Below are 17,236 nucleotides of genomic sequence, written 5' to 3' on the forward strand. Positions count from 1 at the left end.
CGTTTGGTAGCACACAAAGTGTTCCTCCGGCAAACGGGAGTTGCATAATCTCATAGTCATAGGAACATGTATAAGTCATGAAGAAACCAATAGCAACATACTAAACGATCGGGTGCTAAGCTAATGGAATGGGTCATGTCAATCAGATCATTCAACTAATGATGTGATCCTGTTAATCAAATGACAACTCTTTGTCCATGGTTAGGAAACATAACCATCTTTGATTAACAAGCTAGTCTAGTAGAGGCATACTAGTGACACTCTGTTTGTCTATGTATTCACACATGTATTATGTTTCCGGTTAATACAATTCTAGCATGAATAATAAACTTTTATCATGATATATAAGGAAATAAATAATAACTTTATTATTGCCTCTAGGGCATATTTCCTTCAGTTCTGTCTCCAGCATGGTGTCCTCCATAAGCTTCGGAGTGACACTTGCGTAAGATATGTTCCTGTTCATGCTCAGGTACACAACATCTAATAACACCATCTACTCCTTCTTTATAAAGGTGTGGGTCATCCCAGAAATAATGCCTTAAATCATAGAAGAACTTTTTCTTTTGCTGGTATGTGAAACTAGGTGGTATAAATTTAGCAACAATGTAATTAGCATAATCAGCATAACATGGAACAGTACGAGAAGCATTTATGACAGCTAATTGTTCATGAGGAAAGCTATCATCAATAGGTAGTGGGTCATCAAGAATATTCTCTAACCTAGACAAGTTGTCTGCAACGGGATTCTCAGCTCCCTTTCTATCAATGATATGCAAATCAAATTCTTGTAGCAGGAGAACCCATCTAATAAGTCTAGGTTTAGCATCTTTCTTTTCCATAAGATATTTAATAGCAGCATGATCAGTGTGAATAGTTACTTTAGAATCAACAATATAAGGTCTGAACTTATCACAAGCAAATACAACTGCTAAGAATTCCTTTTCAGTAGTAGCATAATTTCTCTGGGCATTGTCTAGAGTTTTACTAGCATATTGAATAACATTTATTTTTTATCAACTCTTTGTCCTAGAACAACACCTACAACATAGTCACTAGCATCACACATGATTTCAAAGGGTAAATTCTAATCAGGTGGCTGAATAATAGGTGCAGAAATCAAAGCTTTCTTAAGTATTTCAAATGCTTCTACACAATCATCATCAAAGACAAAAGGAATATCTTTTTGTAACAGGTTAGTCAGAGGCCGGGAAATTTTTGAGAAGTCCTTAATGAACCTCCTATAAAAACCGGCATGACCAAGGAAACTTCTTATGCCTTTGATGTCCTTGGGACACGACATCTTTTCAATAGCATCAACTTTAGCTTTGTCAACTTCAATACCTATTTCAGAAATTTTATGCCCCAAGACAATACCTTCATTAACCATAAAGTGGCACTTCTCCCAATTCAAGACAAGGTTAGTTTCTTCACATCTCTGAAAAACTCGATCAAGGTTGCTCAAGCAATCATCAAAAGAGGATCCATAAACAGAGAAATCATCCATGAAAACTTCATAGATTTTGTCACAAAAGTCAGAGAATATAGCCATCATGCATCTTTGAAAGGTAGCAGGTGCATTACATAAATCAAAAGGCATGCATCTATAAGCAAAGGTATCGACAGGGTAGGTAAAAGTAGTCTTTTCTTGATCGTCAGCTGACACAGGTATTTGAGAGAAACTAGAGTAACCATCTAGAAAGCAAAAATGTGTATGTTTGGATAATCTTTCTAGCATTTGATCAATGAAAGGAAAAGGGTAATGACCTTTTTTAGTAGCTTTATTTAATTTGCGGAAATCAATTACCATCCTATAACCTATAATAATTCTTTGCGGAATCAGTTCATCTTTATCATTAGGAACGACAGTAATACCTCCCTTCTTAGGGACACAATGGATAGGGCTTACCCACTGACTGTCTGCAATGGGATAAATTATACCTGCTTCAAGGAGCTTTAATATTTCCTTTCTTACCACTTTTTCATCTTAGGATTTAGCCGTCGTTGGTGATCAATAACTCGTTTGGCATCTTTCTCCAAATTTATTTTGTGTTGACATAGAGTGGGACTAATGCCCTTAAGATAATCAAGAGTATATCCAATAGCAGCACGGTGCTTCTTCAGAGTTTTCAATAATCTCTCTTCTTCATGCTCTAAAAGGTTAGCACTAATAATAACATGATATATCTTCTTTTCATCAAGATAAGCATATTTAAGAGTATCAGGCAATGGTTTAAGCTCAAACACGGGGTCACCCTTGGGTGGAGGAGGATCCCCTAGAATTTCAACAGGCAAGTTGTGTTTCAGAATAGGTCCCTGTTTAAAGAATACCTCATCTATTTCCCTTCTTTCATTCATGAACATATCATTTTCACGGTCTAGCAAATATTATTCTAAAGGATCAGTAGGAGGCACGCAATAGAAGCAAGACCAATAATTTTATCTTTACTAGGCAATTCTTTATCATGAGGTTGTCTATGAAATTTAGCAAAATTAAACTCATGAGACATATCACCTAAACCAACAGAAACAATATCCTTATTGCAGTCTATCTTAGCATTAACAGTATTCAAGAAGGGTCTACCAAATATAATGGGACAAAAGTCATCTTGTGGGTAACCGAGAACAAGAAAATCAGCAGGGTATTTAACTTTCCCACACAAGACTTCAACATCTCTAACAATCCCAATCGGTGAAATAGTATCTCTATTGGCAAGTTTAATGGTAACATCGATATCTTCTATCTCAGCGGGTGCAATATCATGCATAATTTCTTCGTATAAGAAATAAGGTATTGCACTTGCACTAGCACCCATATCACATAAGCCATGATAACAATGATCTCCTATTTTAACAAAAATAACAGGCATGCCTACAACAAGTCTATGTTTATTTTTAGCATTAGGTCTAGCGATTCTAGCAGCTTCATTGCAGAAGTAAATAACATGCCCATCAATATTATCGGCCAAGAGATCTTTAACCATAGCAATCTTAGGTTCAACTTTAATTTGCTCAGGGCTTTAGGTGTCTTAATATTACTTTTGTTAACCACAGTTGAGGCTTTAGCATGATTCTTTATTCTAACAGGGAAAGGTGGTTTCTCAATATAAGCAGCAGGAACAACAGGATCATCATAAGTGATAGTCTTTTCTTCAACTTTAATAGGTGCAACTGCTTTTACTTCAATGGGAGGATTATATTTAAACCACTTCTCCTTAGGAAGATCAACATGAGTAGCAAAGGATTCACAAAAAGAAACTACTATCTCAGAGTCAAGTCCATATTTAGTGCTAAATTCATGAAAAGCATCGGTATCCATAAAAGATTTGACACAATCAAAACTTAGGTGTTATACCTGACTCCTTACCTTCGTCGAGGTCCCAATCTTCAGAGTTGCGTTTAAGTCTTTCCAATAAATCCCATTTGAATTCAATAGTCTTCATCATAAAAGATCCAGTACAAGAAGTATCGAGCATGGAGCGATTACTGATAGAAAGTCGAGCATAAAAATTTTGAATAATCATTTCTCTTGAGAGCTCATGATTGGGGCATGAATATAACATTGACTTAATCCTCCCCCAAGCCTTGAGCGATGCTTTCTCCTTCGCGAGGCCAAAAATTATATATATAATTACGATCACGATTAACAAGATGCATAGGATAAAACTTCTGATGAAATTCCAATTTCAATCGCTTGTAGTCCCATGATCCCATATCATCACATAGCCTATAGCATGTCAATGCATCTCCCTTCAAAGATAAAGGGAAGACCTTCTTCTTGATAACATCATCGGGCATACCTGCAAGCTTAAATAATCCACAAACTTCATCCACATAGATTAAGTGTAAATCGGGATGCAATGTTCCATCTCCTGCAAAAGGATTAGCTAGTAGTTTCTCTATCATACCTGAAGGAATTTCAAAGTAAACATTTTCAATAGGTTCAGTAGGTTGAGGAGAAACTCTTTGATCTACTGGTCGGGGTGAAGATACCCCGGACAATCCCCTCAAAGGATTATGTTCCATAGTAACAAGTGACAGTAAATTTCAGCACACTATATAAATTTTTCCTTACCAAATTCCACCTACCAAAGGCGCTTCACTCCCCGACAACGGCGCCAGAAAAGAGTCTTGATGACCCACAAGTGTAGGGGATCTATCGTAGCTTTTCGATAAGTAAGAGTGTCGAACCCAACGAGGAGCAGAAGGAAATGATAAGCAGTTTCAGTAAGGTATTCTCTGCAAGCACTGAAATTATCGGTAACAGATAGTTTTGTGATAAGGTAATTTGTAACGAGTAGCAAGTAATAAAAGTAAATAAGGTGCAGCAAGATGGCCCAATCCTTTTTGTAGCAAAGGACAAGCCTGGACAAACTCTTATATGAAGGAAAGCGCTTCCGAGGACACATGGGAATTATCATCAAGCTAGTTTTCATCACGTTCATATGATTCGCGTTCGGTACTTTGATAATATGATATGTGGGTGGACCGGTGCTTGGGTGTTGTCCTTACTTGGACAAGTATCCCACTTATGATTAACCCCCATTGCAAGCATCCACAACTACAACAGAAGTATTAAGGTAAACCTAACCATAGCATGAAACATATGGATCCAAATCAGCCCCTTACGAAGCAACGCATAAACTAGGGTTTAAGCTTCTGTCACTCTAGCAACCCATCATCTACTTATTACTTCCCAATGCCTCCCTCTAGGCCCAAACAATGGTGAAGTGTCATGTAGTCGACGTTCACATGACACCACTAGAGGGAGAACATACATCTCATCAAAATATCAAACGAATACCAAATTCACATGACTACTTATAGCAAGACTCCCCCCATGTCCTCAGGAACAAACGTAACTACTCACAAAGCATAATCATGTTCATAATCAGAGGGGTATTAATATGCATAATGGATCTGAACATATGATCTTCCACCAAGTAAACCAACTAGCATCAACTACAAGGAGTAATCAACACTACTAGCAACTCACAGGTACGAATTTGACGTTTGGATACAAACATTGGATACAAGATATGAACTAGGGTTTGAGATGAGATGGCGATGGTGAAGATGTTGATGGAGATTGACCCCCTCCCGGTGAGAGGATCGTTGGTGATGACGATGGTGATGATTTCCCCCTCCCGGAGGGAAGTTTCCCCGGCAGAACAGCTCTGCCGGAGCTCTAGATTGGTTCCGCCAAGGTTCTGCCTCGTGGCGGCGGAGTTTCTTCCCAAAAGCTTGCTTATTATTTTTCCTCACGAAAGACCTCATATAGTAGAAGATGGGCATCGGAGGGTCACCAGGGAGCCCACGAGGCAGGGGGCGCGCCCCCCACCCTCGTGGCCAGGGTGTGGGCCCCCTCTGGAACTTCTTTCGCCCAATATTTTTTATATATTCTGGAAATAACTTCTGTGAAGTTTCAGGACTTTTGGAGCTGTGCAAAATAGGTCTCTAATATTTGCTCCTTTTCCATCCTAGAATCCCAGTTGCCGGCATTCTCCCTCTTGATGTAAACCTTGTAAAATAAGAGAGAATAGGCATAAGTATTGTGACATAATGTGTAATAACAACCCATAATGCAATAAATATCGATATAAAAGCATGATGCAAAATGGACGTATCAGCAGCTAACGTGGTTGTGTGTGGTTCTCCTACTGGATTGATAACCTTGGTTCTTAATTGAGGAAAATACTTATCTCTACTGTAGTGTTTCATCCTCTCCTCTTCGAGAAAATTCCAATGTCGCTCACAAATAGCAACAATATGTAGTGGTGTGCCTTTAATAGCGTCTTGTGTTAAAAAAATTAATAGTGTCTTTAGGCAAGTGGGTAAGTCCCGCCGAAGAAAACCCTACTGACCCATAATAAAAACAAGATACATGTACATAATTAGATGTGATTGCCTATTCTAGAGTTGTTTGACATTTCATAAATCTGGCCACGTCTTTGTAGCCTTTTGATGATTGGCGGGGTACTTCGTACTTACTAAATGAGACTACAAAAGATAAATAATAATTAATAAAAACAAAACCCACTTTGTCTATGTTTGACTTGTCAGCTGAGTATGAGACTCCACAAGATGCCTTGAATCCTTATCAAAATTATGGCCCATGTTTTTATTCTTTCCCTGAAAAGGTGAAATGTAGTCTTGGATCAACCCTCCACCGTCTAAACGTTTATTAGTCCACATTTGACACTTATTTTCACCTTTATTTTTTTGTATTGACGTATGTGTGCTTTGTGGTTATGCAGAGATCGCGTGTGAAGTGAACTGATCATGATTGTACTATTTTGATGTGACGTTATAAGTTAATAAAAATATCTTTCGTAAAAAAATAATTTAAAAATTAATTATGTATATGAGAGATTGTATACAATATGTTCTATTACAAAGATACTTCTATTTTATGATTTTGTTTATAAATATGAAGGAAATATGCCCTAGAGGCAATAATAAAGTTATTATTTATATTTCCTTATATCATGATAAATGTTTATTATTCATGCTAGAATTGTATTAACCGGAAACTTAGCACATGTGTGAATACATAGACAAACAGAGTGTCACTAGTATGCCTCTACTTGACTAGCTCGTTAATCAAAGATGGTTAAGTTTCCTAACCATAAACATGAATTGTCATTTGATGAACGGGATCACATCATTAGAGAATGATGTGACTGACTTGACCCATCCGTTAGCTTAGCACTATGATCGTTTAGTTTTTTGCTATTGCTTTCTTCATAACTTATACATGTTCCTATGACTATGAGATTATGCAACTCCCGAATACCGGAGGAACACTTAGTGTGCTATCAAATGTCACAAAGTAACTGGGTGATTATAAAGATGCTCTACAGGTGTCTCGGATGGTGTTTGTTGAGTTGGCATAGATCACGATTAGGATTTGTCACTCTGATTGTCGGAGAGGTATCTCTGGGCCCTCTCAGTAATGCACATCACTATAAGCCTTGCAATCAATGTGACTAATCAGTTAGTTGCGGGATGATGCATTACAAAACGAGTAAAGAGACTTGCCGGTAACGAGATTGAATTAGGTATGATGATACCGACGATCGAATCTCGGGCAAGTAACATATGATGACAAAGGGAACAACGTATGTTGCTATGCGGTTTGACAGAGAAAGATCTTCGTAGAATATGTAGGAGTCAATATGAGCATCCAGGTTCCGCTATTGGTTATTGACAGGAGATGTGTCTCGGTCATGTCTACATAGTTCTCGAACCCGTAGGGTCGGCACGCTTAACGTTCGATGACGATCGGTATTATGAGTTTATGTGTTTTGATGTACGGAAGGTAGTTAGGAGTCCCAAATGAGATCACGGACATGATGAGGAGTCTCAAAATGGCTGAGACATAAAGATTGATATATTGGATGACTATATTCGGACACCGAATGGTTCCGAGGTGTATCGGGTATTTACCGGAGTACCGGAAGGTTACCGGAACCCCCCCCCCCCCCCGGGGGAGTTAATGGGCCTTGATGGGCCATAGTGGAAGAGAGGAGGAGGCGGCCAGGAGTGGCGCGCGCCCCTAGGCCCAGTCCGAATTGAGGTAGGGTCCCCCCCCCTTTCCATCCCTCCCTCTTCCCTTCCTTCCCCCTTCTAGTTGAACTAGGAAAGGGGGAAACCTACTCCTAGTAGGAGTAGGAACCCCCCCCCCCCTTGGGGCGCACCCTAGGAGGCCGGCCCTCCCCCTCCTCCACTCCTTTATATATGGGGGAGGGGGGCACCCCATAGACACAAGTTGATCTCTTAGCCGTGTGCGGTGCCCCCCTCCACAGATTTCCACCTCGATTATATTGTCGTAGTGCTTAGGCAAAGCCCCGCGTCGGTAACTTCATCATCACTGTCACCACGCCGTCGTGCTGACGAAACTCTCCCTCGTCCTCAGCTGGATCTAGAGTTCGAGGGACGTCACCGAGCCGCACGTGTGCAGATCGCGGAGGTGCCGTGTGTTGGGTACTTGATCGGTTGGATCGCGAAGACGTTCGACTACATCAACCGCGTTACTTAACGCTTCCGCTTTCGGTCTACGAGCGTATGTGGTCACACTCTCCTCGCTTGTTTCTATGCATATCCTAGATAGATCTTGCGTATTCGTAGGAATTTTTTTGAAATACTGCGTTCCCCAACAAAATAATACTTTACCAATGCACTATAAAATCAATATATTTTACTTCAGGCCCCACCACTATTATGTTGTATTATTTGCACCATTTTAGAATTCATTGCTTTAATATGATGTGTAAAGTCAAGTTCAAAATGTTGATGCATATGTGTCTCGGCAACAATGGCAACAACTCGTGACATTGTGTGTGTGTGTGTGGTGGGGGGGGGCTATGAGGGTACAATTGTTGGGGAACGCAGTATTTCAAAAAATTTCCTACAATCACGCAAGATCTATCTAGGAGATGCATAGCAACGAGAGGGGAGGGTGTGTCTACGTACCCTTATAGACCGAAAGAGGTAGCGTTAAGTAACGCGGTTGATGTAGTCGAACGTCTTCGCGATCCAACCGATCAAGTACCGAACGCACGGTACCTCCGCGATCTGCACACGTTCAGCTCGGTGGCGTCCCTCAAACTCTAGATCCAGCTGAGGCCGGGGGAGAGTTTCGTCAGCACAACAGCGTGGTGACGGTGATGATGAACTTACCGACGCAGGGCTTCACCTAAGCACTATGACAATATGACTGAGGTGTCTTTCTATGGAGGGGGGCACCGCACACGGCTAAAACAATTGTCAACTTGTGTGTTCTAGGGTTCCCCCTGCCCCCGTATATAAAGGAGCAACGGGGAGGCCGGCCGGCCCTATAGGATGCGCCCAAGGGGGGCAATCCTACTCCTAGTAGGAGTTGGACCCCCCCCCTTTCCTAGTCCTACTAGGAGAAGAAGGAAGGAGAGGGGAAGGAGAAGGAAGGAGGGGGCGCCGCCCCTCCCCCTAGTCCAATTCGGACTAGGCCCGGGGGGCGCGGCCAGCCCTTGGCTGCTCCCTCTCTCTCCCTTACGGCCCAATAAGGCCCATAACTTCCCCAGTGGTTCCGATAACCCTTCCGGCACTCCGATAAATACCCGATACACCTCGGAACCATTCCGGTCTCCGAATATAGTCATCCAATATATCAATCTTTATGTCTCGACCATTTCGAGACTCCTCATCATGTCCGTGATCTCATCTGGAATTTTGAACTACCTTCGGTACATCAAAACACATAAACTCATAATACCGACCATCATCGAACGTTAAGCGTGCGATCGAACGTTAAGCGTGCGGACCCTACTGGTTCGAGAACTATGTAGACATGACCGAGACTCATCTCCGGTCAATAACCAACAGCGGAACCTGGATGCTCATATTGGTTCCTACATATTCTACGAAGATCTTTATCGGTCAAACCGCATAACAACATACATTGTTCCCTTTGTCATCGGTATGTTACTTGCCCGAGATTCGATCGTCGGTATCATCATACCTAGTTCAATATCGTTACCACCAAGTCTCTTTACTCGTTCCGTAATGCAACATCCCGCAACTAACTCATTAGTCACATTGCTTGCAAGGCTTATAGTGATGTGCATTAACGAGAGGGCCCAGAGATACCTCTCCGAAACACGGAGTGACAAATCCTAATCTCGATCTATGCCAACTCAACAAACACCATCGGAGACACCTGTAGAGCATCTTTATAATCACCCAGTTACGTTGTGATGTTTGATAGCACACAAGGTGTTCCTCCGGTATTCGGGAGTTGCATAATCTCATAGTCATAGGAACATGTATAAGTCATGAAGAAAGCAATAGCAATAAACTAAACAATCATAGTGCTAAGCTAATGGATGGGTCTTGTCCATCACATCATTCTCTAATTATGTGATCCCATTCATCAAATGACAACACATGTCCATGGCTAGGAAACTTAACCATCATTGATTAACGAGCTAGTCAAGTAGAGGCATACTAGGGACACTCTGTTTGTCTATGTATTCACACATGTACTAAGTTTCCGGTTAATACAATTCTAGCATGAATAATAAACATTTATCATGATATAAGGAAATATAAATAACAACTTTATTATTGCCTCTAGGGCATATTTCCTTCAACAATAAGCTAAGAAATTAGCCGGTATAGAACCAAGAGAAAGATTAAGACATTTGATGAAGAAGAAAGATGGCGAATCCAGCGAGGCAGGAGGATACACATATTTTCGTTTTATCCACTGCAAAAAACAACAAAACTATCTTTAATGAGCCACACATGATCTATGTAAAGATCTAGTTATTCGTTTTGGTCTGTGATATTTCTTTGGGTAAGGGAAAACTAGAGAAAAAGAAGCTAAATGTACATGTCTATTTTTTTGGAGTTGGAGGAATTAAAACAAATATAGGACGTGTTTGGTTCACTGGTTGGTAACGCAAACGACAATAGTAACAGGTCGCAATGAGATCGAAGGGGTAACAATCCATTTCTTGTTTTGTTTGGCACATGCCAATAATGTTATCAGTAACCTTTATAGTGTTTGGTGTGACACTGTAATCAGAATACATCAGATCGTATGCACGCCCGATTTCAAATTCACACAATTTCACACAATTTCACAAGGTTTTCACATGCATTTAGTGGATGCTTCACTAGCATAACTTCAAACACATCAAACAAGTACATAATTCAAAAATATTTGCATTCATCCAAGACATCATTTAACCAGATTTTGAGACCATTTATAAATATCAACTCATTGGTACAAACTCATAATTCAATGACAATTCGAGATAAAATACATAATTAGTCCCCAAAATTTATTTTGTAAGACAAGTCCAAAGGCCAATTTCAGAATCTTGCAAAGTAGCTTTTCCAGTGACCATTCCTCTCATCTGCCACACAACCGATCTTTTCTAATCAACCTAGCTTCTTTTATCATCTGTCAATAAGCAAGAGTTAAATGAGAAATACATAAACAGACAAGAGACAACCACTAATCCAAAAATTAACAACAGAATAGGCACTGTGATTACAAAATTGTAAGCAATCCATAATTGTCATCATTTATTATGTTATTCACTAGCAAATCACTTGGCCTAGAAAGATAATTAAGAACTCTAATGATAATTTACTTGACATATCTAAGAAAATGCATATTATCCCTATTCATTGTAACTTAACATCTCATAGGTGGTTATTGAACTCTGTTATTCACCTGCATAACCAGCTTGTCAAGTAGAGATTGGATGGAACATATACTATGAAATGTCAAGCATAAGCAACAAGTCAACTAGATATTGCAAATGCATATACTAGCAACAAGTCAGGTAGAGGGTGAAAATGCATATACTAACAACTAGTCAGGTAGAGATTGCAAATGCATATACTAGCTGCTAGTCAAGTAGAGATTGCAGCTGCATATGACAACTAGCCAAGTAGAGTAGTATAGGTTATCAAACTTGATAATGTAGACTACAGAGTTTAGCAAAAGGGATTGTAGAGTTTAGCAAAAGGATACCAGCGAGCATTTTTAAGACGAACTCCCTCCTCAGATTTTCTGGAAGCATAAGCATCATGTTCATGTGATCTGGAGCTTTAGCAAATACGGATGCAGCCTCAACGATCTCACACCCAATGAAGCTAAGCCTAGTCAATTCACAACTTGCCTTCCCTTTTGATTTCTATTGAGGATCCTCTTGTGCTACTTCTCACGCCATTGATGTTGTGAATGATGTTGCCATTGTACCCACGTGTTGTGTTGCATTGTTCAGCTGGCTATTGAAATCTTGTAGCATTATTGCAAAAGGATCACTTGGTAGTGTCACCCTCTTTGGCCTTGGTTCCTTCTTCGGCCTCTTGAAACTAGTTGCGTCCACAGAGCAAGTGTCAACAGACCGTCTAGTGGTACCTGTTGAGATTAGGTCCTCTTGATCATGTTCCTTCCTCGACAGCAATTTCATTTTGCAAGTTTACCACTGTCTCACCAAAGCCTTTAACATTTTCCATCGTTGCTACGATCTTGCCATAAATAGCATCCAGCCGCTCAAAGTACAGAAATGGGACACCATACAATCCCTTTGCCTCATTATGAATCTACATGTTTTTTTATAGAAGAAGGAACTTAGTCTCTGATAGAAATGCAACAGATCGGGGGTACATATACCAAAAGGAATCAAACAATAATATAAAAAATAACAAGGTAGGAAGGTACAACATCAAGCAATTCAACATTACAAACTACAATAGCAATGTGCACAACAACACTACAATAACATTTCAACATTGAAGGAGTTCAGTTTTAATGGATGAAGTGATCTAGCTTACAATATGCTTCATATTGTGCCTTCCCGCATTGAATTATCTTTCGGTTTGCATCCAATGTGAAACCACTTTTGGCTATCATTACTTCAAGAGCACCATATTTTGTCCTAAAGTGCCCCACTCTTGACTTAATGTGCGAAATTGAAGAGATACCACAACCCAAGCACTTCTCGGCAAGATGCTTCTCCAATATCGCCAGGTATCCATTTTTGAAGTTACCATCTACCGTCCACCTTGGATCTAAAGACAACTCATACAAGGCTTTTCATCATCCTCATTCGAAGTCCACTTCCTGTTATTCTTGCTTCTTCCACGGGACATACTTGAGTTATCCACATCCATATCTAAAGAAGGAATAACTAATACAAATGAGAAGGAACACACACACACACATATGAAATGGAACAAATACAAATGAGATGCAATTGAAACAAAAAGAAAGTTGGAAGAAAAAAATGAAAAAAAGTATAAATGACTTATACCTCAATTACCCCTAGCAGCCCTATGTCTGCTATACATGCCCTGCGCAAGAACATTTCGAAAGTTTGTCTGCTCATTCGAAGTTGAGAGAGAAGTGATGAATTCTAGTTGGCCTAACTCTCCCTCCATGGTTTCCAATGTTTCTTGCATTATTGGCTTGTCATCATTGAGTGGGTTGAGCGGCATATTTTGCAAGATAAGATTGTGCTAGAGTGCATATGCTATGATGATTCGACATTGTGTCTTCAACTCTTCATAGAAAAAAAAGACGGGGACCCAAAAATCGCCCACTGATTCTTGAGCCTTCTAAAGGACCTTTCTACAATATTTCTGGCTCTAGCATGACACATGTTGTAATACTCATCTGCACTACGAGGTGGGTTATGTGTTGTCCAGCCACCCAAGTGGTACCTTTGAGCATGATATGGAGCTAAAATCCCTCTGGCATCTGTGTAACCAGCATCGATAAGGTAAGATTGATCTTCGGGGACACGGAACCCATTTGGCATTGAGATGGCACCTCTAAGAACACGACCATCATGTGGAGAACCCTCCCAACCAGGTAATATGTAGATGAAAGACATGTCATGTGCACACACACCTGACACATTTGTATCTATACCACCCAATCTTGATCGATATCTTATTTTCATATTAGCCGGGACGGTTACCCCTATGTACATTACATTTCCCCGAATCAAACACCTCCATAATTTATACTGAACTTCTATACTTATGTATAACTTACATGTTTGCTATATTTTTAACTTATAATTTGCTTAATTGGCATAGTCAAGCACACTAACATTAGTACTACCATAATGATATTTGGTATACAATTATTATGTATATTATTCTAAAATACATTCGTGTTGTGCTATTTGTATTTTCTAGAAAAACCTTCTCGATTATTTCTTGGAAAATGTATAAATAAACTATGTAGTGTGGATTGTATGTGTAGTATTTTACCATTCTTAAATATACCCATGCTAGAGATCTCTAAAGCATACCATGAAACAAATATCTCCATAATAGTTTCTAGTGTATCATGAGATAATCATTTTATAGAGCCTCTAGCTTATAAGATGAACTGTTGGAATTAAATATTCATCAGTATTTCTTGGTCAAATGTGTTTTGCAAGTTATGGTGATTTCAGTAATGGATGAGTTATGCCTAATGCATTGTAGAAGTAACATTCGCAACCCCTGCATGCCCGAACCGCGCGGTCTGGAGGTGTTTTGTCATCCAACACAGTCCCACATCCGTTTGTGAACCGGTCCGGACATCCGGACCGCTGCCGCGCACATGTACGACACCCCTGGCCCATCCAAAACCCTCTCCCATCCTTTCTCTCCAATGGATTTCCCGCGCCACATTCATGCTGGCCTAGAGCCGCAGCAGCCGACATTGATGTCGTGCGATGTGATCGGACAGGAGGGCGGCGTTGACCGACGCGACCAGATGGGAGACACGGCAAGCAGGAGCTGGTGTCCCCCTAAGCAAGCAGGAGACACCGCAAGCAGGAGCCGGAGCCCTCATAGGCGTCGGAGCTGCCGCAGTTGCACGTCAACTTGGCGCCGGGCATGGAGATTGTGTACATCTTCGACAATAAGTAGTTTTAGGTATGTACAAAGTATGTAGGTTGTTTATCTGCATTGCTAGTATGGATTTGAGGTATGAAGTTTGAGGTTCATGGATGTGATGGATGTTTTCTTTTTTTATGCTGCGTTTGAAGGGTGAATTTTGGTACTTCCGGTTGTAGATGCTCTTATTAGGCAGAATCGCGACTAAACTTTTCTCTGACCGGCTATGGCAGCTCCACCCCTCCTTTTGATTAGTCTATCCATGCGAGTTGTTTCAGCGAACTTGAAATTTCATAGAAATGAACCCGCAATTTTTTTCCATAGAAATGCATTTCTTTTACTGAATGTACCAACGATTTCACTGCTTGAGCGACTTGTATTACAAGACAGTTCTGCTACTCAGCGTGTAGACTGTCCATTCAGCTACATGGTGAAAATCTCTATTGCAAAATATGAACAACCTTTCAATCAAAAGTACTCCCTCTCTACCATAATATAAGAACGTTTTTTACACTAGTGTAGTGTCAAAAACACTCATATATTATGAGACGGAGGGAGTACTTTGCATACATTTAGGCAACGGAAAGTTCTTTTCTGAACCGAATGTTGCCATCTCCTTCCTGAAAATTCAGCCAGGATGCTGAATGCCGGCAGGGGAAGCTACCCAACCAGCTTCTTTCCATGGCTTCCAACCTTTTGCTGCCTCTGCTGCTCCTTCTCCCCGCCTGCTCTCCTCCTCCCCTTCACCACAGCCCCGTCAGTGGCATCGACACCGTTACCAGTAGCCGGCTCATGGCCACCTCTGCTCCTTCCTCTTGCCGCTGCCGGCAGTAAAGAGGGGTCTTTGCCGATACCTGTTGCTGCAGCCGGTTGACGTGGCACTCTTCTTGCAGCGCCGCCATTGCCGGCATCGACCTTCAGGTCCTTTGCACCAACCGACACTCTTCTTGTGGCGCCCCCATTGCCAACATCGACCTTCAGATCCTTTGCACCAACCGACACTCTTCTTGTGCCACCACCATTGCCAGCATCGACCTTCAGATCTTTTGCACCAACCAAAGGATCCTTGGTCCGAGCTCTTGGGGCAGCCGCCGTGACATTCTTCATCGCGGGTTTGTCTGCGACGTTCTTGGCTGCCTTTGTGCTGCCTGGGGCTACGGTCTTCTTGTCTGACGAGGTTTTCTTAGCTGCCTTGGTGTCTGTTGTAGGAGCTGCCACTGCATTCTGCAGCCTGTTTCCCAGAGGTGTGTAGCTTGATCTCTTGTCTATTTTGTAAGATGGGGACTCTTGTTTGCAGAAGGCAGGGGACGGTCCTCTGGTGCTGAGGTTTTTCTCTGACGAAGAGCTGGGTCTTGCCGTTGGAGTGGCCGACTTTGAGGAACTGGACGTCGTAGGAGATTCAGATTTCGTCGATGTGCTACTGAGTGCATCGAGCTTTCCTGAGAACTGTCAAAGTTTCACAATGTCAAGAAATAAGATCAATGAAAAAAATGAATAAATCGCGAAAAAAAAACAGCTAGTCTTCTTTGGTTTGGTGGATAACTTTGACGGTCACCCATGTGGTATTAGAAGATGATTTTTTTTATTATAAAATGTTCTGCAATCCTCATGCGGTATTTCAACTTGGTGAATGGTGAATTACTTCGATGTGTCATGATTGTTTTTAAAAATTTTTATGATGTGCGGAAGAGGTGCATGTCTTTTCTAAGGTAAGTAGAGTGAAAGTGTTGCTATTACTGTGAAGACTCGATAGCCATCATACCCTTGAAGTTTTAACTGGTTGAAGGATAGGCAGCTCCCTCTGGAAAACCATTTGGGCGGAATCAGCTTCCATCTCAAGGGAAGCGAACAGCGGGGTGGCAGGAGGAGTCTTGAGCCTGAAATCAAATGAACCGCCCCGATTTCAAAATACGCAGTAGAGAGAATAGGTCAACATGTTTTTACTGCAAGCAAATTCCATCTTTACCAATCGTAATCGTTCTTTTCGCCATCTGTGAGTAGGTAATCTCGCTTCCCCGAGGCGAGTTTGAACATGCGGCGGTCACCTATATTCAGACAAAAAAAGCGTTCTAGTCAGATTATCTATCTTCCAAGTAAAGATGTGTATCAACTTCCCTAGATCTTCCAACAGTTTATTGATACCAGTGACACAAAATCTCATCATCTTAGCCCCGGACGGCGATAGCAGGGGGGGGGGGGGGATAATTGCATCTCGGCGACAAAAATGAACACGCAAAGAAGTGAAAATATAAGAGACAACACCTGACCTTGGATGGCTTCAAACTCCACGGAGTACATTGGGTCAAGGAGGTTCACCTCCTTCTCCTGATCATGCCTGTACAGTTCCCCAAAGAGAAGCAGGCTCTCGTCTTCGTCCTTCCGCGCCGGAGCCGACGCGGGTGTGCCCCTCGCCATGCCGGAGAACCTCTTCATGTGCTCCATTCTTCAGGCGCTCAATGCAGGGAGCAGAGTAAACAGGCAAACTAAAGGTGCCGAGACACAGGGAGAGCAGGTACATACATGCATATATTGCATACAGTGACGGAAGCTTGCCTGAATAACAAAAGGCCAAAACTGTGCCGGCAATCCTGAAAGTTTCCCTGGAGCTCCACGCGATCTGCACAAATGCAACAAATATGTTGGCGAAAGGGACATCAAGATGCAGCCGAATGGAAAGTATTATTACATTACATTGGGCAGTACCGTTTCTTTCTCCTTGGGCTCCACATGGCACAAATTTGTTCAGTTTTGGCCCCTTCATAAAGGCCAACTGTAATTGCTTTCAGTGTGCCCCCATATAAAAACCATGCCCATAGTCGGCCGAGGCCGGGGATAAATCCGC

At 41.4% G+C, this 17,236-nt stretch overlaps 1 protein-coding gene across 1 annotated transcript; it reads right to left on the minus strand.

Annotated features, from left to right (window-relative positions):
* Positions 1-14,705: 14,705 nt before the first annotated feature.
* Positions 14,706-17,173, minus strand: LOC130685183 (uncharacterized). The gene is made up of 5 exons (NM_001422834.1): positions 17,098-17,173; positions 16,662-17,011; positions 16,361-16,439; positions 16,157-16,271; positions 14,706-15,840 (listed from the first exon to the last, which is right to left on the minus strand). Exons 2-5 carry the CDS (start codon positions 16,834-16,836, stop codon positions 15,055-15,057), a joined length of 1,155 nt encoding a protein of 384 aa, NP_001409763.1. The 5' UTR covers positions 16,837-17,011; positions 17,098-17,173; the 3' UTR covers positions 14,706-15,054.
* Positions 17,174-17,236: the final 63 nt, after the last annotated feature.

Source organism: Triticum aestivum, chromosome 5A, assembly GCF_018294505.1.
Source record: "Triticum aestivum cultivar Chinese Spring chromosome 5A, IWGSC CS RefSeq v2.1, whole genome shotgun sequence".
Lineage (NCBI taxonomy): Eukaryota > Viridiplantae > Streptophyta > Magnoliopsida > Poales > Poaceae > Triticum > Triticum aestivum.